Source organism: Polyergus mexicanus, unplaced genomic scaffold (assembly GCF_030449975.1).
Source record: "Polyergus mexicanus isolate NDT 795.1 unplaced genomic scaffold, iyPolMexi1.0 SCAF_17, whole genome shotgun sequence".
NCBI classification, from domain to species: domain Eukaryota; kingdom Metazoa; phylum Arthropoda; class Insecta; order Hymenoptera; family Formicidae; genus Polyergus; species Polyergus mexicanus.
The window spans coordinates 4151589-4179190 of NW_027223337.1; the positions used below are offsets into that span (position 1 = coordinate 4151589).

The following is a 27602-nucleotide window of genomic DNA, read 5'->3' on the forward strand; positions in this document are numbered from 1 at the left end:
TCAACCTCGGTGGGCCTTCCTGACCGAGGAGCATCTTTGAGATCAAAATCGCCAGCGCGGAATTTCTTGAACCAGTTTTGGCACTGACGTTCTTGTAGAGCATTGTCACCGTAAACTTTACGCAATTTTTCACAAGCTTGATGCGCGTTCTTCCCTTTACGAAAGTAAAACAGTAAAATATAGCGAAAATGCACAGATTGGTCTCCCATCTTCAACTTGTTGTAAAATCTCCAAAACTCAACCAAATCGCTCAATTTTTTTTTAGAATGAAGCTTAGATCGTCAGCTGTTAAACGATATATGATAAACATATGTGTGAATGACTCTAGTATTGCCAAAACTGAACTAATGCCATCTGTTGCAAAAATACGCAATGACTTTTTACTCAACCCAATAGTTTCCCCTGTAGGCCTAATCCACTCTCAATATTTAATGTAAAAATTCTGTTCAAGAAAGTAAGAGTTTTATAAATTATATTATTAATTTTGTTTCTCGAACGTTCTAAAGCGAGACGTTACGTGCGAAGCCTTGTTTTCATTCCGTTTTTGTAGTTTCTTCGTATCGTTCGATTCTGACAAACACCTCGTTGTCGATAGCCGATTGGCTCTCGGAATCGAACGATCGAAATTCCTCCTTTTTTTGTGGTACACGTATCGACCGGGATTCTTGTGCGTGGATCGGAAAGAAGGGCTTTTCGTTAAGAGACTTCGTCGCAAGCCTTCACCGGGAGCACACCGAACGCCTAACGCTCATAAAGTTATAGTTCAAACGATAATTCGCGTGTCCGGTTATATCTTGCTGTCGCGTGCGATTACCTAAAACGGTCCGGGAGTTGGTATCGAAAGGAATAAACACTTTTCAACCAACTAAACCCGACAAATCATTTACGTCCTATCTCTCCGATCGGCGAAACAAATAAATTCTGTTAATGTGGACGTGTAATTCGAAGGCGCGGCTACATTAAATGGACCTTCGAGCCGGATTTTTGGAAAAACAGATAGTGATTCGGTAATCAGTTCGCGGAGTGCGAGTGAGAACGCTGACACGCTAAGGTAACAGCACTTATAAAAACTATCGCGAGATGAACGGTGCGCGATATCAAAACATCTATCCGCATTCCGCTGCCGTAAATAATAACGCGAGTGCGTTGAAAGGACTTCCGGGAAAATAAAGTGCACGAAGTCAACTTTGCATTCCTTTGCATTATTAAAGTTGTGCTCTTCAGCACAACGTATCATTATTATTTGCGCCCTGCGTAATCCGCAGTGCCGCGCGAATCTCGCGCTTCTTAGCGCTTTGCACAGCTTAAGTGCAATCTTTGTGCTCTTTAGCACTCCACACCTCAAAGTGCGTCCTGCGTAATCAGCAGTGCCGCGCAAATCTCGTGCTTCTTAGCGCTTTGCACAGCTTAAGTGCAATCTTTGTGCTCTTTAGCACTCCGCACCTCAGAGTGCGACCTGCATAATCCGCAGTTACACATAGTTGTCGCACGCTTTAGCGCGCTGCACTGTTAAGTGAAAATTATAGTGCGTCTTCGCACATCCGCGTGCGACGGACCAGTCATCACGCTTCAGCATCTCTACAACCACCAGGTGGTAAATTGTTGCTGAAAGGCTTCATCTGATCGGCCTACCGTCATGACGGACTCGCTGCAGGGCCTCCTCATCGAGCAATCTATTACAATAAGCTCGATGAAGCGAGTGTTCCCCAACTTTAAGAAAATGGGCAAGGCCAACGTCACGCAATACAAGGCGAAGAGTCGACTGGACGCCTTGGAGACATTATGGGAAAGGTGTCAACGTCTCAACGTCCAGCTTCAGCAAATAGCAACGGCCGACGAACAGCGTACAGTCCAATACTTCACCGAGGAGGAATTCTTTACGGCCGAGGACGTCTACCACGAAGCGGCGGACTACCTCGCAGACGTGATAGGTAAATTCTCCCGGTGCGACCCGAATGCGGCATCAACGGTAAGCGACATTTCTTCTCGCGAATTGTCTGGTGCGGTTTCGTTGCAATTACCACGAATCCCGTTGCCGAAATTTTCCGGTAATTTCGCGGAATGGGAAAACTTCCGCGGAATATTCGAATCGCTCGTCGCCTCGAAAGAATCGCTGTCGAATACGCAGAAATTACATTATTTAAAAGCCAGTGTCACGGGCGAAGCCACTGTATTAATTAATCATGTTAAGATTGCAGACACAAATTACGATGGTGCGTGGAAATTACTTATCGAAGAGTACGATAATCAAATCGCGATTATTCATGCGCATATTCATGCTTTCGCTGATTTGCCTATTATGAAAACGGAATCCGCTGTCGAACTCAAAGGTTTACGCGATACCGTTGCCGCGTCATTAGCCGCGTTAACAAATTTAGGCAGACCTGTTGAAAAATGGGATGACTTATTAGTCTATATTGTTTCGCAAAAATTTAGTCCACGCACACGTAATGAGTGGAATCTGCAACGCGGTAAATCAACCGCATCTCCGACGTATGAAGAGATTCGAGATTTTATGACGCTGCGAATTCGAGGACTAACCGATCATTCTAAGTTAAATGCCGATACTTCGTCTCATAAAAATAAAGGCTCTGATCGGGCCTCGGTGAATAACGTAGCCACCGAAAAATGTTTGAATTGTTCCGGCAATCATAATTTAATGTTATGCGACGAGTTTAAGCGTAAATCCGTCGAACAGAGAATTCAGTTTCTCAAATCGCACAAATGTTGCTTTAATTGTTTAAAGGTCGGCCATTTCCCGACCTCTTGCAAGAGTAAAAAACGCTGTGATTTGTGCCGACGAGCACATCATACGCTCTTGCATCGTGACTCGAATATACCAGTACAGAAGATTAGTGAAAATTCTGTTTCGGAAAACAAGACGCTCAACCGAGCGGCTCAGCCGCCCCTGAGATAAAGAAAGAGACCGCCGTCGCTTCCGTTCAAACGATTCATTCGCCGCTGAAAAATCCGCCGAACGTGTTACTAGCCACCGCATGGGTAATACTTCGTACCATCGAAGGATGTAAATTTAAAGTTCGTGCGTTATTAGATCAAGGCTCGGCTGTTAGCTTTATCTCGGAATCGTTGTGTCAAACTATGCGCACGAAACATTCCCGCGCGAGCCTCCACGTACAGTGTTTCGGCGAACGATTCAGTGGCGTAGCGAAATCTCAGGTGTCTCTTACTCTCGAGTCTTGTAATGGGCGAGGTTCCTCAACCTTTTCTTTGACTGCTTTCGTATATCAAAAAATTACATCATACGCTGGCTCAAAGACTAAAACCGTAGATTATTGGCCGCATTTACGGAAATTATCTCTCGCGGATCCGTTTAGCAATCATCCGATCCATCTGCTCATCGGATCAGATTTATATGGATCGTTATTAAAGCAAAAGGTAAAACATAGTCCGACCGAAACTCCGACGGCCCAGCTTACTGCTTTAGGATGGATATTATCCGGTCCTACCGGCACTTCTAATTCAATTATCGGTTCCGCGACTTCATTAAATTGCGTAACAATTCTTTCGCTCGATTCTCTCCTTCAAAAATTTTGGGAGATCGAGGAAATTTCTTCCGAACTTCAGCGGTCGGAAGAAGATAAAAGATGCAAACAACATTTTATCGAAACACATCAGCGTGCCGAAGACGGCCGCTATATAATACGGTTACCATGTAACGATGCATCCCTCCACCGTTACCCGGCCGTCAATCCGCCGGAAGTCCGCCGCCCGACAAACACCGGTCGGGCATAATGCGGAGGCGCCGAGCGCCCATTTTTAAAGATTTATAAAACGTTCCGATTTGTAAACCGCCGTTACGACGCGTGTTTACCCGGAACCGTCGCCGCGCTCGGGTAACCGTACCGACCGTTCCCGAAACCACCCGAGTCGCGCGCGGCGGTTCACCGTTAAATAATATGCCTTAAAACAATCAGGCATATTACGCACGCGCACCCGCCGGAAAAGCGGTATAAATAGGGCACGTTTTACATCTCGATACCAGATCTTCCGCAACCGCCAGAGTCAGTACGACGCCTGGAATCCAGAACGATCCTGAAAACAAGCTCAAAGAGAGAGAAAACGGGGTTGGGAGTACCCAGCCTCCGCCGAGAGTTTGCGGCATCTCTAAGAGCGATCCTTTAAAATCTCTGTGACCGAGGAACACGAGGTTGGGCGTACTCAGCCTCCGTCGGGAGTTCTCGACACCTCGCACGCATCCGTCCACCTAAGTACAACGGCGATCATCAAGTGGTAGGGAGTTCCCTGCCATTGACGGGTGTTCCCGTCGGCCGTTGCACTCCTGCATTCTACGAGAAAACCATCCCCGACGAAACAATACCGCGATATCCGCGAACTCGCAGTAATTCCGCGACCGTCATTACCGCGATCGGACTCGCCATTAATACGGCGCGCTAAGTCCCGCTCAAGGGGGAGGATCTAACCCGGCCGCGACATCGATCGACGCAATCAGATCGATACCGACACGTCTAAGGACCGCCCACCGACCCGACCGAAATTACCGCCCGGTAGTTAGCGGCCTCTGCCGAAATCCAGATCCGCGCACGTAATCGATAATTGTATCGAATCGCCGAAAGCGCGCTCCGACACACACACACCCCTTGCATTGTAATTCGTATGCATCGCGACCGGCACGACCACACCGCTAGACCAGTCCAACACTCACGCATACACGAGTGCGTTTTGTCACCTGCACGTCACCTGCGCCTCGCCCATATATTTTCAACACATTGTAAATATCTCGCGTTCGCACACGCACTCGCTCGCTTATCATTTCACTCACATACAAGCGCACACACACCGACACACACAACAGTTATACACACACTCACTCTGTATACACACATACTTACACGCAATAAATTATATTTTACCTAACGCATCTATCGTTCGTCTCTCGATACCCTTTCACGAGCCCCGGATCCCGACCGAGTTATCCACGACCGCCTCGCGAAAGCGGTTTATTACAACCATTTAAAACCAACCCTCCGCTCGATATAGGATCTTCGCGCGAAACTGCCGCGCTTCTTTATTCGAAATTAGAACAACGCCTACGAAAAAATCCGGATCTCGCGAAACCCTATCATTCTTTCTTAAATGAATATAAATCTATGGGTCATATGGAACCTGTCTCCGACGAAAATCCGACGCTTAACCAAGCGATGTATATACCGCATCATCCGGTACTACGCGAGTCTAGCAGCACGACGAAACTTCGCGTAGTATTTAACGCGTCGTGCAAAACGAGCAATGGTTCTACATTAAATAATCATTTAATGACCGGGCCTAAATTACAACGCGATTTGTCCTCAATTATCCTTCGTTGGCGTCAGTTTCGTTATGTGTACACCGCCGATATCGAAAAGATGTTTCGACAGATCCGCGTTCATCGAGACGATGTCGATTTTTTACGGATTTTTTGGCGATCTAATATTAATTCTCCGATACAATCTTATCGATTGCTTACAGTTACATACGGTACTGCTCCAGCTCCGTATTTAGCCATGCGCGTTATCAATCAATTAGCTCTCGACGAAGGTCATTCTTTTCCAAAAGCACAAACAATAGTACAAGAATTTATTTACGTCGACGACGTTCTATTTGGCGCCGATGAAGTTCCGTCGCTAAAGGAAAGTCGCGATCAGCTTACGAAATTGATGGCGCGAGGCGGTTTTCATTTACGCAAATGGGCTGCCAATTCTATAGAATTATTAACAGACATTCCTCCGGGAGAGCATGAACTCGCTATCACTCGTACATTCGATAAGGATGATACGCTTAAGGTGCTCGGACTTGAGTGGATACCACGAGAAGATTCGTTTCGTTTTCAAATCGAGTCACCTTCGGTCAATATGAATACGAAACGTTTGATACTATCATTTATCGCGAAATTCTTCGATCCACTGGGATGGGTTTCTCCGGTAATAATCACCGCGAAAATTATGATGCAAGAACTGTGGCTAAGAAAACTTGATTGGGATTTTCCTATCGCGGCGGACTTGTTAGAGCCCTGGAAAAAATATTGTGCGGAATTCATAAATTTAAAAGAAATTTGCATTCAGCGATGGACTGGAATGCATCCGGAAAATTTGGCTATCGAGTTGCACGGATTCGCCGACGCGTCTAATCAAGCGTACGCCGCTGTCGTTTATTTAAGAATTCTCCGATCGCTCAGCGAGTTTTCAGTAGTCTTAATAACCGCAAAATCAAAGGTAGCGCCGATTAAAACGATTAGCGTGCCGCGTCTAGAATTAAATGCCATAGTCTTATTAACTCGATTGCTAGAATTCGCGCAAAAATCGTTAAATTTGCAGCATATTCCGATGTACGGATGGACAAATTCTTCGGTCGCGCTCGCATGGTTACGAGGCCATCCATCAAGATGGACTACTTATGTGGCGAATCGTGTATCGGAAGTACAAACTCGGCTGCCGTCGATTAAATGGAATCACGTCCCATCTAAAGAAAATCCAGCGGATTGCGCGTCGCGAGGTTTGTCACCCGCTGAACTCCGCGATTTCGAACTTTGGTGGGCCGGCCCTGCCTGGTTGCGTTCCCCTTCTACCGCGTGGCCGATCCATGATAAATTAAAAGATCAACTTGAGGCCGATCGTCAGATAATCGAAACCGAAACGCGAAATACGATCGTTTGTCATGCTCAACATATTCTGGAGTGGAAATTACCGAACGAAGTCTCTACATGGAAGAAGTTAATTCGAGTCACGGCACGCGTGCAACGTTTTATTAATAATCTAAAATGTCGCGCGACCAATACGAACGTGAATACGACGTGCTTGTCCGCTGCCGAACTCAAAGAAGCTTCCTTGTTTTGGCTCCGTTACGTGCAACAACGTCATTTTCCATCCGAAATTCAAGCGTTAAACGATAATTGTTTACAAGATCCAGTTCTTTGTTATCGCTTTATCCCTTTCTCGGGAAAGATAAATTAATTCGCCTTGGCGGGCGGATTGACAATTCGTCACTCAGCTATGATGAACGGCACCCTATAATTTTACCGAAACATCGAATTTCGGATTTATTAATCGCTCAAGCTCATAAAGCCTCTCTTCATGGAGGCACTCAATTAATGTTAAGAATTTTACGCCAAAATTATTGGATAATTTCAGCGCGCACCAGTGTAAAATCTCTTATACGTAGTTGTGTAAAGTGCGTACGCGAACGCGCACGTACCTCGCAACAGCTGATGGGGAATCTCCCCCAGCCCCGCGTCACGCCTTCGGCTCCGTTCTCGCACACAGGCGTCGATTACGCCGGGCCGATGAATATTATTCCGTCAGACGGCCGCGGTCAACGATCCAAAAAATATTATGTTGCCGTTTTTATTTGTCTCTCGACAAAGGCCGTCCATTTAGAATACGTAGATGATTACGCTACTAACGGTTTTCTCTCCGCATTTCGGAGATTTGCAAGCCGTCGCGGTCTTCCATCCGACATGTACAGTGATAACGGCACTAATTTTCAAGGCGCGGACCGCGAATTAAACACTACCTTTCAGCGACTTGTCGCCGACCCTCAAATACAAGACGCTATCGCTAATGATAACGTAAAATGGCATTTTATACCTCCCTCGGCTCCGCATTTCGGCGGACTTTGGGAAGCCGGTGTCAAAGGATTAAAGTTTCATTTGAAACGAGCGATTGGTTCTCGAACATTATCGCAGATCGAGTTCGCTACGCTGCTGTGTCAAATCGAGGCTTGCCTAAATTCCCGCCCGATTTCCGCGTTACATGATGATCCGAATGACTTTTCCGCGTTAACTCCGGGTCATTTTTTAGTCGGTCGCCCGTTAGTAAGCCCGCCTGAAGAATCTGTTTTAGATATCGATTCGAATCGGCTGTCTCGATGGCAGCAAGTGCGTGCGATTTTAGAGCAGATCTGGCGTTCCTGGTCTTCTGATTATTTGCATACATTGCAACAAAGGCGTAAATGGCGAGAAAACAAACCGGAGCTCAAAATTAACGAGCTGGTACTGTTGAAAAATAATTTGGCACCTCCTTCGAAATGGGAACTTGCCCGAATATTAGACGTACATCCGGGATCGGATGGGCATGTCCGAGTAGTTACATTGCGTACTGCCAAAACCACTCTAAAGCGACCAATAACGCAGATCTGTCAGCTACCGATATCAAGTGACACTGGCTCTTAAATTAATTTGCGTTTTCTTTATGCGTTAATCATTAGGTTTGACTTTAATTATCGTCACGTTCTGAGTATGTATCGTTTATATATATCTATTCTAAGAACGCCTATGCAAATAACCCTATGCTAAGATTTACTGATTAAGTTAACTCATGTATTTCGATTGAATCACCAACGATCTTTATCTATACTCTTCTCCGATTATTGTATGTTTAAAATTTTGCTGTAGAACTCTTCGGACCGTCTGATCGAGAATTATCATTAAGATGCCGTGTATCGATTATGTTGGTAGGATTTAACCAGTTATTTCGTAACCTACCCGGTATACGAGGCGAGCGGGATGTTCAAGAAAGTAAGAGTTTTATAAATTATATTATTAATCTTGTTTCTCGAACGTTCTAAAGCGAGACGTTACGTGCGAAGCCTTGTTTTCATTCCGTTTTTGTAGTTTCTTCGTATCGTTCGATTCTGACAAACACCTCGTTGTCGATAGCCGATTGGCTCTCGGAATCGAACGATCGAAATTCCTCCTTTTTTGTGGTACACGTATCGACCGGGATTCTTGTGCGTGGATCGGAAAGAAGGGCTTTTCGTTAAGAGACTTCGTCGCAAGCCTTCACCGGGAGCACACCGAACGCCTAACGCTCATAAAGTTATAGTTCAAACGATAATTCGCGTGTCCGGTTATATCTTGCTGTCGCGTGCGATTACCTAAGACGGTCCGGGAGTTGGTGTCGAAAGGAATAAACACTTTTCAACCAACTAAACCCGACAAATCATTTACGTCCTATCTCTCCGATCGGCGAAACAAATAAATTCTGTTAATGTGGACGTGTAATTCGAAGGCGCGGCTACAAATTTGAAATGTCGTCCTCCTTCTCGTATGCAAAGTTCGGCCCTTGGAATAATATTGCGCGTAGCACGGTGCTCCATATCCGGCGTAATGGTATTAAAGGCCGCAACAATAACTTCACGTACCTCGATTTCTCTATCATTACGCCGGTGCTCGGTTAGACTTTTTATGTATCCCCATACAAAAAAGTTTAATACATTCATGTCTGCCGACCAGATGATCGGGCCATTACGACCTATCCACCTATCTCGATAACATGCGTTTAATAAATCGCGTACTTCTCTCCGAAAATAAGCCGGAACTCCGTCGTGCTGAAAAATCAGCTGCACCCGCACGCGAAGCGGTACATTCGCGAGAAGGCCTGGCAACTCGTTCTCGAGAAAATTTTGATATATTGCGCCAGTTAAACGATATGGTAAAGATACGGACCGATCTGGAAATTCCGAACAAAAATATTTTACTTTAAGAAGGAAAAGATCTCTCTTTTTATTTACACTTATCACTTGATTCCCGATTATTCTCGCCCATACGTTTATGGACCAACGATATTGGAACGCGCCTTCACGGACGACATACAGGTTTTCCTCTGCCCAATGTAAAAAATATCGAGAATTGAACACCAGTCTTTAATACCATTACGCCGGATATGGCATACCGTGCTACGCGCAACATTATTCGAAGGGCCGAACTTTGCATACGAGAAGGAGGACGACAATTCGAACAATTTTTGCATTAAATATTGAGAGTGGATTAGGCCTACAGCGGAAATCACTATAAAAGAGCGCACCAAGCTATCTACCGCAAGGTGGTGTGGAAATGATAGCGCATCATTTTCTTGCCATCGAAAAAATAATTCGAGAGGATAGTTATTTTCCGGCGCTGTGACATCGCTCGTCACTCGATGCGTGATAATTATTTTTCGGCGCGGTGTTGCTCGCCGCTCGCTGCGTGACTCCGCCTCTCTCGCTCAGCTGATACTTCCGACGCTAAGAGACATAAACAAGTAAGCTATTTTACATTTCTATCGATTCCGGCCTACCGCTTCCCACGCGCTTATTGGCTCAGACATTTTAATTAATAACATAATAATTATTGCGAATTTAGCAAAATGGTATAGGACTTTTTGCTTCAGGTTGACCCGATCTATCTCCACTTTTCTTTTGGCTACTTATATGTCGGACACCCTGTATACACACACACGCACATACAATACATATGTAAAACATTACAATATGTTCATATATTTTCTCCTTTATATGCTCTTTGTCCATATATGTATATAAAGAAAAATAATAAAAAGAATGATTGAAAAATAATTAGAAAAGTAATTTTTGTTTTGTTCTTCTCAGAAAGTTTTAAGAAATAATTGTTTACATGTACTTATATATAAACCCAGTAAGCAATTTGATAACAAATTGTTGCCAAATTGGCATCAAATTCGCTCAAAACTTGGTAACAAATCCAGTGCCATCTGTGTCCGCATTAAGCTTGTGTTTTGGTGACAAAGCTTGTTGACATAACCTGACAGCAAATTGACGGCAAAAACCGAGCAAAGCTTGACATGATTTGACGCCAAATTGATGGCAAAAATCGACCAAGATCTGCGCAAGACAATCTGATAGAAGATTGTCAGCAAAAACCGAACAAATTCTGCAGCTTTTGGCCATTCATATAAAAGTATATATTTAAATAGATTTAAAGCCTTAACCCTAAGTAACAAAATGATGATAAGTTTTGGTCATAAAATGACCATTAGATAATTAGACATTATATAAAATCATATATTAATATGTTAAAACATATAAGTAAATTCAAATAACTTAATTTATAAAATTAAAGATCTTTCTGGACAGAAATTGTTTTGAATAAGTGAAAACCGAACAATTATCTGTCCGATTTGCCAAAAATCAATTCAATATCTGAATTTCCTATATAAGAATTATGTCAAAAATTGAACTGATAGAAATATATATATTATAATATTATTAGCATTTTGTAGGCTTTATATACACTCATGACAAGAATTTGAATACGGGTATAGATAATGAATAACGCGCCGCATAGCGATAAGCGACTGAACTATTTTATAATACTTTGTAATAAGCTGCAGATTTTGTTCAGTTTTTGCTGCCAATTTGCCATCAGATTGCGCACTCTAGATCCTGCTCAGTTTTTGCCGACAATCTGATGTCAGTCATGTCAGCAAGCTTTGCTCGGTTTCTGCCGCCAATTTGCTGTGTAGTTATGTTAGCAAGCTTTGCTTGATTCTTGCCGGCAATCTGCCAGCTTAATCGGTAATAACAACTCTTGTACCAAATTTGTAGCCTTTTTGCTGACAATAATTTGTAGCAAGCACTTGGCAATATCTGTTAGAACAGACCTGGCTGACTGGGAACGTAGAAAAAATTATAAATATATTTATATATAGACAGAATTATATAATTTAATAATAATTTTATTTCTATCAAAAAAATAACATAGCAAATGTTATTATTTTAATTATTTTTTAAATATTTTATTTTCTTACATAAACAAAAAGAAATTGTTTTTCTAATTGTTTTTCAATCATTCTTTTTATTATTTTTCTTTATATATGTATATGGACAAAGAATATATAAAGGAGCAAATATATGAACATATTGTAATGTTTTAGATATGTGTGTGTGTATGTATATATGTACAATATGCTTTGGTTCAATGTTAATAAAATGTAATTATTCTTTTAATCACTAGCAAAAAATCGAGTTAGAAAAAATCTTTATCATATAAGAAAAAAAGTATATAAATATATCCCATATACAGGGTGACCCATTTTAACTTAGGCAGCCAAATAACTCGAAAAATAAGCACACTACGAAAAAATGTTTAGAATCAAAATTTTGTCATTTCGAGGGGGAAGTACAATGACGTTAAAATGAGCCCCCCCTCACCGCCCAGGGGAAGGGGTGGGGGGGCTCATTTTAACGTCATTGTACGTCCCCCTCGAAATGACAAAATTTTGATTCTAAACATTTTTTCGTAGTGTGCTTATTTTTCGAGTTATTTGGCTGCCTAAGTTAAAATGGGTCACCCTGTATATAGTAAAATAAAAAAATATGTATATAAATATATCTTATATGTATAAATACATATTGATATATATTTAATGTAATTTTATATGAACATATTTTCTTCGAATTTATACATTTCATTTTTATAATAATCGTGTAATAATTTTTACAGTTGAGAGATCCGCCTTATTTTTTAGTACAAAATATAAAAGATATTACAAGATTAGAAGGACGTATGCCATTGGCATCGATATTAAGTGTTAATCGTACGCTTAAAAAAAAGAAAATAGAAGAAAGTTCATCTCAAGAGGTATAAATGTATTGTTAAAGAAAAATTTTTATTTCTTTACTATATTTATCTATTTAGAATATGCACATATGATACGCATATATACATACATATACACACATATTCATACATACATACATACTTATATACACATATACATGTATAAATATGTGCATGTATATATATACATAAATGTATGTGTGTGTATTTGTGCATCAGAAGCAAATTATGTCAAAAATATTGATTGATACAAGAGAGCTATTTAAAGACTTAAAAAAAATCATTAAATAGCTCTCCTGTAATATCAATATTTTTAATTTAACATAATTTGCTATTAATGCACAGAAATACACACACGCGCACACACACACATATATATATATCGCCTTTTTCTTACAAAGGCTAAGAAAAGTAAGCAGGAATGAAATTGATGAACTAATAAATTACGATTTTATATTATTAACGTTATACTGATTAAAAAGTGATCTTTTATTAAACAAATATTTAAATTAAATAATTAAATGTATAAATAATATAATGATAATAAATGTATAAATAGTTAAAAATTTCTTTGCTATAAAAAAATGTAAATAAAAATAAATATTTTAAAATTAAAAAAACCATGTTATGTTCACTTATTTATTTAATTATTGACTTTCTATAAGAATAAATAAAGTCATCGTGTGATTCTTACGTAAATTTTTGAATTTGTATTATATGGTGTAAAACTATCATTATTACAATATAATTTTTTTTTTGTATATTTTTAGTACGAAAATGTATAAAATATTCAGTAAATAAATATAATATTTAAAAACGTAAGTAATTCAATGTGATTTTTTAAGTTATATCCTTTAATAGATTTTATATTAAATAGTCACTTACAAATTTATTTATATTATATATACTGTATTATATATATATAATTTATTTATATTTTTGTTTTCGAAAATTCAAATATACAAGGTTAAATAATGAGACTGATTTTTTATAGGAAACCCTTGAATTAAAATAGTAAATGTGTTTAGAATTGTGACTGCTAAAGAGTATTGAACTTGCAAGTGCAACTGTTAAATTGGATAACGCAACGATGTTTGTGCGACAATCGTCAAAGTAAGAATGTGTGACTGCGGAACGAGTCAGAAGTCATGAAGCAAACAGCTGTATTAAAATTTTACTATAAATTAGGGGAAACTGTCATAGAAGCAAGCGTACCAAGGCGTAAAATAATCTTACAGTAATGACTATCTGGCTGTGTAAAAACTGGTCGTTTACAGCGTGTTTTATCTTTCAGGAATCTGCTCCTTTTTTAAACGCTGAAAATTAGCAAAACACTTGTTCATAGCTCAAATAATCATTACTATAAATTTTTTCTAGATCTTGATACATTTTTATAGCGATTTTTCCTAATTTATAGTAAAACTTTATTACAGTTGCATTACGACTTCTGACACACTCCAGTCACACACTCTTACTTTAATGATTGCTGTGGGAAAATTATTGTAAGTAATTCTGTATGATATTGTAGGAAGCGAAGGATTTCATATCTTGTTTGTTTATGTATCGTGTCTTCGAGAAGGTCTCGAAGACACTTGTTTGTTCGATGCGTGACCGCCGATCATGCGTCTCATAATAATAACAGCTGAGCATGTCGGGATGCGATTGGGCCACGTATGGCTCGGGCGAACGGGATCGACTCTCGGAGCCGATATAGAGCAGTGCTCGGATTTAGTTGCACATTTCGGCCCGATTCCGTGGTTCACGCCTATTGCCCCCCATTCACCGCTCGTACGTTAGCGACGAGTCGCCAGATATGCGTAACTAAGGACCGCGACGCTTTGTCTCAGGAGTGTCCGTATATAAGAATGCCCAAATATAATAATAAGACAATACTTCTCTATAATTAAAAGTTTTTCTTCAATATTTTATATCAATGAAACATAAAATATTGAAGAAAACTTTTAGAATTTTGATAATTTTCGCGGTGCATTTAAAAAAATATTGTCTTATTTATTATATTTGGGCATTCTTACATATGAACGCTCCTGAGACAAAGCGTCGCGCTCCTTAGTTACGCGTATCTGGCGTCTCGTCGCTAACGCACGAGCGGTGAGTGGGGGGCAATAGGCGTGAGCCACGGAATCGGGCCGAAATGTGCAATTAAATCCGAGCACTGATTTAATATAATTTAGAAATCTTAAGTATTATAATAAGTATTAATGTCCTATAAATGTCCACTGGATAACCCCTGGATGTCTATAGGATATATCTGCCCTGTCTATTATATTGGATGTCTTTTGGATTTCTAGAGGACATATACATGTGCAATTAATTGTTAACATTAATTTCATTTAATATTAATAATTGAATTTGATGCGTACATTTTCATATATCCAAAATTATTATTTATTTAATATTTTATGAGAAATGTTACTGTTCGCAACATTCCAAAAACTTTACAAACAATAGAGTATTCAATCGCTAGTTCGTTTGTTTACCGCTATGCGACACGCGAACTCGTATTTGAGATTTGGTCATGAAAATTGTATAAAGCTTACAAAGAGCAACTTACAGGAAATTACAAATGTAATTATTTTCTATCAGTTCAATTTCTGATGCAATCCCAACATAGGGAATTCAGATATTGGATTGTTTAGAAAATATTACACAACTCAAACCCGGGAGCCAAACCTAAAATATTCATGTACAGCACGAAAACCTCAAATATTAAAGAACGGTGAACTATTTTTAATATTAGATTTTTAATATTGGCAGTAAATAACAAAACATAATTTTAATTTATATTGAAATTTTAAAATTTGCTCCTTGAAACATACGAAAAATATCCCTAACATATCCTATAAAAATCCTTAGGATATTCCACAGGATCTCCCTGGATTCTCCAGAGGTTAATATACGGCTATCATTTACTCTTCCTCAGGACATCCAGAGGAGATCTGAGGATTAGAATGGGATATCCTGAGGATATCCTACATGTATGTCCTGGATGCCCTTTGGACGTCCTAATGACATCCTTGTGCTGTCTGGGATTTTATATGTTTATGTAAACAATCGCAAAATTTACCGACACGTGTTGTATTATTCATAACGTCACAAAATTTAACATTTTCTGGCTCTACATCTGATAAATTAAGTGGGTTATATTTACCCAAATTTGAAATGATTGTTTTTTTATTTAAACTAAAAAAAAACTCTCAATAGAAAGTTATACAGCTTTACATGATTTTAACAATTTTTTCAACTTATTTTATATAGATATATACATGTACTCATACACATACATCCACATATATACATATATATACATATACATACATAAACATATATACATACATATACACACATATACAGACATACAATTACCTTAGGTATATGTCAAATATAAACCTTACACAATACTTAAGTATATAAGTCTTTTTAACAAAATAGTCATGTACAATATATTTGCTTATATCTGTAAATTGCATCTTGTTAGGAAATGATATACATGTGTGCATGCTTCAATATTTGGCTTACTGAGTATTAATCTTATATCTAAAGGTAGGTATAGTTCGCATTTTTTTAATTTTTCAATTAACTTCAGTCTTTGGGTGTCAAATAATGGGCATTGCCAAACTATATGATTTAGATCTTGTATATTAGCGCTACATTCGCATTTTGTTTCTTTCATAATGCCTACTCGTGATAAGGATGCAGCGAGATTATAATGGTCTGATCTGCAACGATTAATAGTGACAATACTTTCTCTTGAGAGACCTTTATTTGCAAACCATGGTATATTGTTATTTTTGTAGTAATATTTGAAATAATCTTTTATTTGACCCTGTTCTTTAATATACTTTTTGGTACTTAGATTGCATTTGTATTCGAGTGATTCATGGAAATCAGTAAATGGAATAGTAATACTATTATCTGGCTGTGCTTCAGTCGCTGTTTTAGCTAACTTAACATATCAACCTTCTCGTTCCCTTGTATACCTATGTGCGATGGGATCCACAGCAGTTCTATATTACTGTTTGAGGATTTTTGCTTGAATTCATCATATTTCTTTTTAATTATAAAAATATAACTATTAGTTTTTATATCTATTTTGGGGTTTTGAAGACTTAAAAGCGCACTGAGGGAGTCCGAAAAAATTTTGAAATTATGGTCTGGATTGAGAAGAGCAATGTCCCCAGACAGCACAAGGATGTCCTTAGGACGTCCAAAGGGCATCCAGGACATACATGTAGGATATCCTCAGGATATCCCATTGTAATCCTCAGATCTCCTCTGGATGTCCTGAGGAAGAGTAAATGATAACCGCATATTAACCTCTGGAGAATCCAGGGAGATCCTGTGGAACATTCTAAGGATTTTTATAGGATATGTTAGGGATCTTTTTTGTATGTTTCAAGGAGCAAATTTTAAAATTTTATAACGCGGTCACCTCGCTCGACGCTCGGATCGGCTCGTCGGTGTTCGGGTTCGAGAGAAGGAGAGACTCAAACTTACGAGACACAGTAAAGGTTGAAACAATACTTTATTCCGTGAGAGAAAGATAAATACAGCGTGCAGGGCCTGGCGGTGTCGTGCGTGGAGCGGTGTTGCTGGTAGCAGGATGCTGTGCGCAAAGCGGAGGCGCAAAGCGATGGTTGCAAAGCGGCGAGAAGCGTAAGACAGGCTCGGCGGGTAATTGTTCCCGGTCTTATTTACAGGCGCTAACGGCGTGATTGGAACTAGAGGACTTATTACAAACAGGCCTTATAACTAACGGACTTAGTACTAGACAGGTCTTATTACTAGGATGCGCTTACAACTAGCGGACTTAGCACTAACAGGCCTTAAGACTAGCAGGTCTAAGACTACGAGACTTAGAACTAGCGGACTTATCTCTATCGTGCGACTATTATTTACAACGCGGTCGGTACATGCACTTATACGCTACGATCGGGTTAGGTGGCGAGGTATTGCCGGCAGGCTCGAGTGTTACGTCGAGCACTGCCTTGGCAACGGAAGTCGGTTCAACCCGACGGGGCTGAGTATAACCTCGGCCCGAGGTAGGTAGGAGCCGGTGCAACCCGGCGGGGCTGAGTGCAACCTCAGCCCGTGGAGCGGTCGAGACAGGAGTCGGTTCAACCCGACGGGGCCAAGTACAACCTTGGCCCGAGGTATAGAGAGCCGGTTCAATCCGGCGGGGATGAGTACAACCTCTGCCCTAAGAGGTGTTAGGTAGTGGTTAGATCGGTGTCAGGAGCTGGATGGCAGGACGGGATCTGGTCCTGATTCCTCGGCTGGCCGGGCTTATATACCCGGCTGGGGCCTCCCACTATACTGTCGGCCCGGGAGTGGGGTCGATTCCGCGTGGGGACCGTGAGAGAGATAGGGCGAGTCGAGAAGCGAGAGCGCATGCAGAGCGAGAGGCGGCGGCGGGACAGGTAGGGTTGGATGAATAAGCAAGCCGTGTATAGGTAGTTATATATTTGTCGGACGCAACAGGTCAGGCCCGTAGTAACAGTCCTATCGTTACAATTTAAATATAAATTAAAATTATGTTTTGTTATTTACTACCAATATCAAAATCTAATATTAAAAATAGTTTACCGTTCTTTAATATTTTAGGTTTGGCTCCCGGGTTTGAGTTGTGTAATATTTTCTAAACAATCCAATATCTGAATTCCCTATGTTGGGATTGCATTAGAAATTGAACTAATAGAAAATAATTACATTTGTAATTTCCTGTCAGTTGCTCTTTGCAAGCTTTATATAATTCTCATGACCAAATCTCAAATACGAGTTCGCGTGTCGCATAGCGGTAAACAAACAAACTAGCGGTTAAATACTATTGTTTGTAAAGTTTTTAGAATGTTGCGAACAGTAACATTTCTCATGAAATATTAAATAAATAATAATTTTGGATATCTGAAAATGTGCGCCTCAAATTAAATTATTAATATTAAACGAAATTAACGTTAACAATTAATTGCACATGTATATGTCCTCTGGAAATCCAAAAGACATCCAATATAATAGACAGGGCAGATATATCCTACAGACATCCAGAGGTTATCCAGTGGACATTTATAGGACATTAATACTTATTATAATATTTAAGATTTCTAAATTATATAAAATAGCCGACACAACTAAAAATAATTATGTATGCATATTAAACTTTTATAAATATATTTATAATAATATCTTAAAACATCCTACAAATGTCCTGAACCGTCCTGGACATATTCAGGATGATCCTGAGGATGTTTTGTGCTGTCTGGGTCTAGAGCATCATTTAATGCAATACATTTCGCCGTAAAAACAGAAGCAGTATTTGTAATGCTTCTTTTTTTAATATTGTTTAATTCTTTGCAGATGCAAGCTGTTCCTACTGAGTTTGATCCGTTAATTTTACTATCATCTGTGTATATAGTGTATGTATTTTGTTTTGAAATAAATTTATTGAGAAAAGTGTTAGGGTTTGCATAAGATAGGTTTTCCAATTTTGGTATTGATCGGGATTGAGGTAGTAACTGTTTCAAAATCAAAGCTATAAATATTATAATGATTGTGGATCTGTAAATTTTTTGTTATATTGAGCGTTTCATCAATGCATTGTTTTAGAAGTCTATTCTTTTTATGTTTTTTTTCTTATTTTTTAAATAATATTGGTTTATTGTTTTGTTAATTTGTGTACATGTGTTAGTCAGGACTTTACTTACATAACTATTGCCCAAGATCCTTGTGCGATCCTGAATGAGTGGGAGTTTTGATTCTGCTAATAAAATGTTTGTTGGGGTGCTAATATAATACGATAACCCAAAGCTGATCTTATTGCTGAATATTGTATTTTTTTCAATTTTTCTCTTAAGTCTTTACGTGTTGGAAAGTATACAAAACATTCATAATCAATATGTGAGCGCACAAGACTCTTATATAAGATTAATAAGGTTTCTGGATCTGAACCCCACCATGTTCCACACAAAAATTTTATGATGTTAAGGGCTTTCATGCATTTTTTTTTTATATGAAGTAGTTACGGTATAAAAGTCACTTTGTAGTCAAAAGTTATACCCAAAAAACGAGTAGTTTCCCAATAAACACTGTTTTGTAACTTTTACAGAACATTTACAAAACAGCTGTTCGCTGTTGTGGTAACCGTTATGTCCACGATTAAGTAACGTTTAGATGGAAATGTCAGCAACATTATTCTTGTATATCAAACATAATAGATACATGAAATTAAAATGTAATAGATACATAAAATTTATATATGAAATTACATAACTATAACAGAACATAGTAAACACTGTTCTGTAACATTTACATAACATTGACAGAACAGATATGGTAACCATTATGTCAACTTTTAAAACGTAATAGATACATAAAATTTATATATATAAATTACGTAACTGTAACAGAACATAGTAAACACTGTTCTGTAACATTGAGAGAACAGATATGGTAACGATTATGTCAACTTTTAAATGATGTTTAGATGAAAATATCAGCAACATTATGCCTGTATATAATACGTAATAGATACATAAAATTTAGATATAAAATTACGTCATTATAATAGAATTTAGTACACACTGTTCTGTAATATTTATATATTATTTACAGAACACATATTATCTGTTCTAGTAACCATTATGTAATTTACAGGTAACATTTAGATCAAAATGTCACGTATTATATACAGCAACACTATGCTGTATATAATATGTAACAAAAAGATAATAACAAATAACAAATATCTAAAATTTAGACATGAAATTAAGTAACTATAATAGAATAGTCTTTTTTCAGTCTAATCATTGATAAATATATATATTAATAATACATATATATTTATCAATGATTAAAATGAAGAAACTATTCTGCTATAGTTGAATATACAGCGCAAAATTATTGATTGGATAAAATTACTAATGGTTGTTTTTTTATTAAAATTAAGAGAATTAACTTATATTATTTATGTTTAGAAAATCGTGTATATATAAAGATATGGATATATATAACAATAAAAACTTGATTTCTTGAACAACTCTTTATTTCCACATATGCTAAATTGTTAAATAAATGAATCTTGTAACAAATTTATGAATAAATCTTTTAACAAATATTATTAATATTTATAAAATTAATTTTTGTTTCAAATTACAATTATAATGATAATTTAAATTATATTACATAATTTTAGATATTTTTTTTAAGAGAAAACTTTAAATATACTAATAGCTAATAATAATTTCAAACTTAAATAACAAATTGCACTTATATTGTATTAATTAATATACTTTGCAAACAATTAGAATCACAAAATTAAAAAGAATCAAATTCACGTATTTTTGCAAAAAAAATGTCATATGGTCGTAGAACTGTTTAAAAAAAGCATTTTAAAGAGAAAATGTTAAGTTTTATTACAATTAATAGAATTGATGAAAAAATTGTTCTCTACGTACTCGCCTATTAAAGTTGAAGTTTTTTTCTACAATTACAAAGCTCATTTTAAAGTAGCACCACTTGTAATAAAATCTGTATAAGAAAAATCGTTAGAAAAATCTCCGTTAGAGCATTGGAAAGTTATGTTTTCTAGCTTTAAAATCTGTTTTAAATATCATTCTGTGATAATTTTTTCGAAAAGTATATCAATTTGAATTTCATCCTTTCTACGCCTTTTTACGCCGAAGTACAATAATTTCCTAATTTTGTTGCAAAATATAGTACACTAATAACAATTAATAATATTATAAATTAATTAAATTTAGAAATATTATAAATTATAAATTTATTATAATAGTAATTAATATGATAAATTTAAACTTCACGGTACACTCGAGTATTCGCGATATTATTTTTTGTTTTAACGCTATACATCAATAAGAAATGAGTTTTTTAGGCTTTTCCCCACATGAAAACTATAATTTTTACATCCATAAACTTTTCATAAACACACTTGTCAAAATCTTTGAGATTCATGTATGATTCGTTAATTATAACACATTTGTTAATAATATAAGTGTGTACCGTTAGAATAAATCTAATTTAAACAAAAATGGAAACGCAATTCGATTTTCATTTGAAAGAAAAACAATAAAGCAATTATACTTTTTGTAATTAAAAAGATTGTTAGATAAACTATTAAATGTATCAACATAATGCATACTTTAATTCTACTAATTCTCCTAAAAGAAGTATTTAACTCAAATAATGACGTTGAGAACTCAAAATGAAAAGAGTGCAGACTATGATTTTAGATTTTAGAACATAAAAATTTAAAAACTTAAGTATTTAACACTAAATCTACCGACAACTTATTTATACCAAATGCAGAAATTTTTAAACTTTGATAACGTTTTGACCGATTGTTTAACCAGTCGTGGTAGGTTTAGTGTTAAAATCATTCAATATAAAAAAAACATTAGTTAAAAAAAATATTTCTTATGTTAATTAAGACTCTAGGCCAATAAAAAAAAGATCATAAGCCGAAAGCTCATAGACTAATAAGAAAAAAGATTATAATGAAAAAATAATAAGCTTTTGAGACATTTAAATAACTTGCGGATTTGCTTCTTCAGAGTCTTTTTGTTGTCTGCTAAGCCTTTGACCACCTTGGCGAAACCATTCTTTCGTGATGTCTTCAAACTCTTTGTTTGTGAATTGATGTTGAGTCAAAATTGTTGCTGAATTATTAAAAAAATTTTACATTAAATTAAATTGCATATTTTATAAATTTATTTATAAATATAAAAATATATTTTACCTTGTATTCCCGTCAATATAGACTTTAAACTACTTATTTTAAAATGATTACGTAGTCCTTTCCAGGATGATACCTTGGCAACTTCATTAGAAAATAAAGTTCGATATATACGAATTAAATTTTCTTTAGCGGACCCTCCGCCTATGCGAGATATATACAGCATCTTTAGAAATAAAACATACCAATAATATAATTTACATTATTCTATTTAAATAAAATTTGCATTTAAATAACTTAATTAAACTTACAAATTTGTTGTACTCATCTGCATTTTCTGATAAATTCTTTTCAAAAGCTATTATTTCATTTATACTCTTAAACGGAAAAGATTTTTGTATATTTGATGTATCCCTGGCAGAGTCTTTAGACTTATGTTGGTTATGTTGTGTTTCTATGTTTTTTAAACGAATATCTATAGTTTGTATGTCTAATGAAATTGTAGTTATAGCTGTACATATTTTTTCAAAATTATCTAAAAAATTAATAATATTGAGTAAACAATGCCATAAAGAGATATTAATAAAATTATAAGATAAAAAGTAAATACAAAACCTTCCATTTTATCTGACATTTCTGACACTAACGTATATACATCCTGCATATCTAGAAATATTAAAAAAGTATTAGATTACTCATAATAAACAATAACTATAATTTAAAAAAAAACCGTTTTATTATAGAGATAATAAAAATGGAATAAAAGAATTAAAATAAAAATTATTTTTGTGAGGTACTATAGTTCCATCAAGAATTTCCATATCAATATTATTAACAATTGTTGAATCCAAAATATTTGAGATTGATTGAATATTTTTGGCTGATTGTGAGACATTGTGGATTGATGGTGGATTTGGTATAATTGAACGTGAGTCATCAGAATCAGATTCAGATTCATTATCATAAACTGTATTTAGTGACCGTTTTGTGCATGACTTCTTTATTTGATTTGTATTATTTTCATCGCTTGAAGAATAATTCGTTGCTCTTTGTCTAGCCTCATCTAATGAATCTTGATTAGGACAAAACCGTAATTTACAAATTACATTATTTTTTTAAAATATTAAAAAAATAATTACATAAATTCTGAAGTAAAATATAAATTACCATAATATCCATGAAATTTGATAGGATAAAGTGTCCATTTAGGATTATTAGTAACAGGTGGAGTTTGTTTCACAATAAACATGTTTATATTTTTTACCGATGGCCACCAGCATTCTGTTAAATTGGAAGAAAGCCATAAAGATGGAACTTCTGATACGATCTCTTCTTCATTATTCCCATCGCTTGGAAAAGTTACGACAGCGAAATTTTTTACCATTATTAATAATCTGTAAAAAAGTAAAACTTGTTAATTAATTTAATATTGTTTTCAATTATATATTCTATCAATATGAGTACTCGCCATAAACATATATCTTGTTGGTGCAGTAAAGGCAAGATCACAGCTTCTTCGTCACATAAAGGCAGTTTTACACATTTTAATTTAATATCAGACAATGGAATAGTAATTAACTCATACTGTGACTCGTTAATTTTTTAATTCCGATATTTAAAGAGTTGCATGGAATGCGAAAAAATGATTTAATATTTAAATACTTTTTGCCAATAATGTAAATCTGTTTATTTTTAAAATAAATTGTCGTAAGTGAAATCGTTGTACCATCTAACAAAAGACAACAATTATCAGCAGTTCTTGTACTTAGATAGAAACCTTTACATTGAACTGATTTTATTATCTTTTTGCCATTTATAATACGTACTTTTGGTATTGGATAATTCTTTTCTACATTTGTTATATTAAAATTATCTTCTTCTTTACAACGATTGACTAATTGTTCTAATGGCCGACTCGAAGATCTAATTCTTGATTTAATTTTTTGCATGTAATTTTCGAACTTAAACGCACTAAATTTATCTAACACTCCCCATAATTTTACATAATAACACAAATGTATTAAATTATGAACGTTATATGATAAATATTGACGACCATATAATGTGCAATAATTTTCAACAAAATACAATAATAAACTGTGTGCATAATCAAGCAGTTGTACGCAATATTCTTTGCTACATAAAATTCGAATTGCTATGCTCAGACTCAAAAAATGAACATATTTATCACGTGATAATTTTTTAAAAAAGATTATTGGCCCAGTATATAATAATAATTGTCTTAATTCGGTGGCTTTAAAGCGATCAACCTCATCTAATTTCCTTGGCTTTCTAGCAAATTCCTTAGGTAGGAATAATGACATAGATAATAAAGAAGTTGAAGCAAGAGTTATCTGAGTTGCAACCATACGAACATTATGTTTACCTTTAATCCAAAACTGCAACAATTTTTTCATTACTCCTAATAGTACGAGATGCATGTAGTCTAAAGGAAATTGAGTAACCATTCCAATGTTTAAATCTTCAAGATTTGAAGTGATTTTATGGTGTTCTTCTTGTTTTCTTAATTTAAAAGATTCATCTGATCTTAACATTGCATTAATTTCTGGGTACGTTACTCGATTTTCTATGTAATCTCCCTCTTGAATACAATTACCGCATCCAAAATACGCATTATGTCCTTTAGTTCCCTTGATAAACGATTTTGCAGGAGCATCGCAGATAAATACGTTCAATTTCACAGTTATTTTTTTGCCGTATTCTACAATGCCAGTTCGGAAAATTTCTAAACAATCATCCTTAAAATATTTCAAAAAAGTATTGCAACATTTTGGCTTTTCAAAACCATGATAAACACCAATTATAAACGGTTCGGTATAAATATCTGCAACTATACTACCTAAAATAGGCCAAAATTGACTCCCAGAAGATTTTGTTAAAGGAAGACCATCTATATTCACATTAATATTTATCTGAGATGGTAAATTATTTCGACAATAATGCTTACGAATAGATTTTTTCAAACTATCATCTAAACCTGCATGATAATATTTTCCTGGTGTCATTTCAATAATGTCTACTTGTTTGGGCGTTTGAAATAGAGTTCGAGCATCAATCGGAACATTATGGCCGTATTTTACTAGAATTTTCAGTAAACTACTAATAGCAGAATGACTGACACGATTTTCAATAGCCCATAATCGGATGTCGTTAATAAGTTCTGTTTTACAAAATTCTGTTTTAGAAAATTTATCACTTGAAATACTTAACTGAAGACTATTTTTATCAATATTAATTTCCGAATGTTCAGAAACTAAATCATGATTATTTTCTGTACACTTATGAGTGTTCATTACATTGGAATAATCGATATCAATTTCTTTTAGTACATTTTGCTGCTGAGGTAATTGTTCGATGTTACCTGGCCCATTCGATAAACTTACGATATTATTTTGAATTTCCAAATTTGAATTAATAGTCATTTGGCAGATATTACGAAATTTTTTTAAGAAAATACGTCGCCGCTGCCTTGGCGTTAAAGAATTAATGTCTAGTCTTAATTTTGATTTGGACATAATATAATTTTATAAAGCAATAGGAAATAGATGAATTGCGATTATGTATACGAATATAGGTTTGGGTTTGCCTGATATTATTGTTTATATTATATTTTCCTTTTTCACTGAAACAATATATAGGAAGCTTATATGGAGAATTAAAAATATTTTGACAAATAAAAAATGTTTTAAGACATTTGCAGTTTTTTATCGAAACAAACTAATTCAATAATTAAAATATAATTTATGTAATATTTTAAGGACGCTAATAGAAAATTTCAGAAAAAATGCAATCTATGTTTCTTAAATAGTATTTCATTTATATATGAAAAATTTGATTTCTCACAATTATGGTGAAACAACCTACATAATTTTTTAATGTCTTTTAACGGAAATATTTTTGTAATGTATTTTAGTGTTGTAATTAATTAAACACGAATAATTTTTTTTGTTACGTTGCATGTTATTATAAACTATAAATTATAAATTAAAGTAATTATATAAGCATATTGCACGCATAATATTTACAATTTTTTAAGACCTATAACTTCATTATGTAATGACTTGTAATAATTAATGCTATCATGTTTAAATATTTTATACTTGAATAAAAATCAGTTTACATCAAATTAATTCACGATCAAATACCAAATTGAAAAATTAAGACTCATGCATAGAAAATATTTATTAATTATAAGATTCTATTTCATTTGCAAAAAATTATTATGAAAACAGTCAATAATAAACTTTCAAAATATATGAAGTATTCGAAAAAATATATCTACAGTTTTTTCTAATGCAGATATCTTGTTCAACAATATAAAAGCTATATTTCATAATTGATATCATTTATCATTGGAATTACCATTACGATCATTATAAAAAAATTATAAACCGGAATTTAGTATGCCGCAATGCAATAAAAAATAAAAAATCTATAATTAAGAAATGATGTAACTTTACACTCGAAATATTCAAGCTTCTGATTCAAAAAGTAGTGCAAATAAGAGATTTCTTGTTTTTCTCATTATATGACCGTGCAACAAATATTGTAAAAAAAACATGGGAAAAATAATGTTGCATAAAATAAATCGTACTTACTATAAAAATGCCAAAATATAAAAATAATGAGGCAAAACTAGGTGTATCTTTCGCCGGCACGAGGTCCTTTGTCCTTTGTTAGGCGCACGTGGTTTTCAGTTTTCACGTGGTACGCGATGTATCTTTTGTTCACTGCACAAGAGGAATTCAATCTTTAGCATAGCTTTTTTACCACAAGACAACAATTATCATTTGTTGGCATTAATTATTAAGTTAATATTTATTTCATACTTACCAATATCTCGATACTGTTCACACTTTCAACACAATTTTTTCACACGCACAACTACTGTTTTCGTAGATTTGGCCATATTGAAAAGTAAAGCCTAGCGCGCAGAAGCTTGGGATGCTTTGTACGATGATTGCGCACTAGAGCTGCGTTCGGAAACATTACCCGTGTGCACACGAGCGACGTTCTATCTTTGTTTAACTTTTGGTACATAACAAAGATAGAACGACACTCGTGTGCACACGAGTGATGTTTCCGAACGCAGCCTTGCACGCATAGACATAGTATATCTAGACCGAGCGTTTGCCTTTATTTAAGGAGTGGGGGTAAAGATACACGTAGAAAAGGACATACTCTGTTCCGTGCTCCTTGCGTTCTCTCTCGCTCGCAAGTAGCAGCGACTATGTCTATGCTTGCACGTATACTTAATACGACTAACAATAAGCCAATCACAGACTTACCCCCTAGGGCATGTTCACATAACTTACACAGATGCATAATGTAGAGAAAAATTTACTAATTATGCGTCTTGCACAAAGAACATAAGTAAAAAATTTCAGTAAACGTATATTTACTTAATAATTACATAATATTCTATATGTTATAAATGAACAAAACAAAACTATGACGTATCAGTTATGTCAATAACGTAATGAATCTATAATTGTTACATAGAAA

At 35.6% G+C, this 27602-nt stretch overlaps 4 protein-coding genes across 7 annotated transcripts; 3 read left to right on the plus strand and 1 right to left on the minus strand.

Moving 5' to 3' along the window:
• Positions 1-1636: 1636 nt before the first annotated feature.
• LOC138940529 (uncharacterized) lies at positions 1637-4416 on the plus strand. The gene is made up of 4 exons (XM_070309513.1): positions 1637-2238; positions 2437-2681; positions 2882-3673; positions 4184-4416. Exons 1-4 carry the CDS (start codon positions 1637-1639, stop codon positions 4414-4416), a joined length of 1872 nt encoding a protein of 623 aa, XP_070165614.1.
• A 713-nt stretch (positions 4417-5129) lies between these two features.
• LOC138940530 (uncharacterized) lies at positions 5130-6968 on the plus strand. The gene has a single exon (XM_070309514.1). It carries the CDS (start codon positions 5130-5132, stop codon positions 6966-6968), a length of 1839 nt encoding a protein of 612 aa, XP_070165615.1.
• A 254-nt stretch (positions 6969-7222) lies between these two features.
• On the plus strand, positions 7223-8185 carry LOC138940531 (uncharacterized). The gene has a single exon (XM_070309516.1). It carries the CDS (start codon positions 7223-7225, stop codon positions 8183-8185), a length of 963 nt encoding a protein of 320 aa, XP_070165617.1.
• A 13074-nt stretch (positions 8186-21259) lies between these two features.
• Positions 21260-27541, minus strand: LOC138940746 (uncharacterized). 4 transcript variants are annotated; one of them, XM_070309908.1, is made up of 7 exons: positions 26931-27541; positions 26696-26827; positions 23341-23470; positions 22692-22742; positions 22388-22611; positions 22140-22302; positions 21260-22059 (listed from the first exon to the last, which is right to left on the minus strand). In XM_070309908.1, the coding sequence occupies exons 3-7, from the start codon at positions 23378-23380 to the stop codon at positions 21926-21928; spliced, it is 612 nt and encodes a 203-aa protein (XP_070166009.1). In that variant the 5' UTR covers positions 23381-23470; positions 26696-26827; positions 26931-27541; the 3' UTR covers positions 21260-21925. The 4 variants fall into 4 exon arrangements, 2 of the variants coding, with proteins under 2 accessions (XP_070166009.1, XP_070166010.1); XM_070309909.1 differs by lacking the exons at positions 26696-26827; positions 26931-27541 and adding an exon at positions 23545-23663; XR_011448045.1 differs by lacking the exons at positions 21260-22059; positions 22140-22302; positions 22388-22611; positions 22692-22742 and adding an exon at positions 22922-23148 and having other exon boundaries at positions 23244-23470.
• Positions 27542-27602: the final 61 nt, after the last annotated feature.

What these genes read in the sequence shown, in the direction of transcription:
- LOC138940529 (XM_070309513.1), top strand. Translation starts at nt 1,637, where the DNA reads ATGACGGACTCGCTGCAGGGCCTCCTCATCGAGCAATCTATTACAATA. An exon ending in TGGAAATTACTTATCGAAGA is followed by an intron (nt 2,239 to 2,436) that starts GTACGATAATCA and finishes GCAAAAATTTAG; the next exon opens with TCCACGCACACGTAATGAGT. An exon ending in GTTATGCGACGAGTTTAAGC is followed by an intron (nt 2,682 to 2,881) that starts GTAAATCCGTCG and finishes TCGGAAAACAAG; the next exon opens with ACGCTCAACCGAGCGGCTCA.
- LOC138940530 (XM_070309514.1), top strand. Translation starts at nt 5,130, where the DNA reads ATGGGTCATATGGAACCTGTCTCCGACGAAAATCCGACGCTTAACCAA.
- LOC138940531 (XM_070309516.1), top strand. Translation starts at nt 7,223, where the DNA reads ATGGGGAATCTCCCCCAGCCCCGCGTCACGCCTTCGGCTCCGTTCTCG.
- LOC138940746 (XM_070309908.1), bottom strand. Translation starts at nt 23,380, where the DNA reads ATGGCTTTCTTCCAATTTAACAGAATGCTGGTGGCCATCG. An exon ending in CAGAATGCTGGTGGCCATCG is followed by an intron (nt 22,743 to 23,340) that starts GTAAAAAATATA and finishes TAATATTTCTAG; the next exon opens with ATATGCAGGATGTATATACG. An exon ending in AATGTCAGATAAAATGGAAG is followed by an intron (nt 22,612 to 22,691) that starts GTTTTGTATTTA and finishes TTAATTTTTTAG; the next exon opens with ATAATTTTGAAAAAATATGT.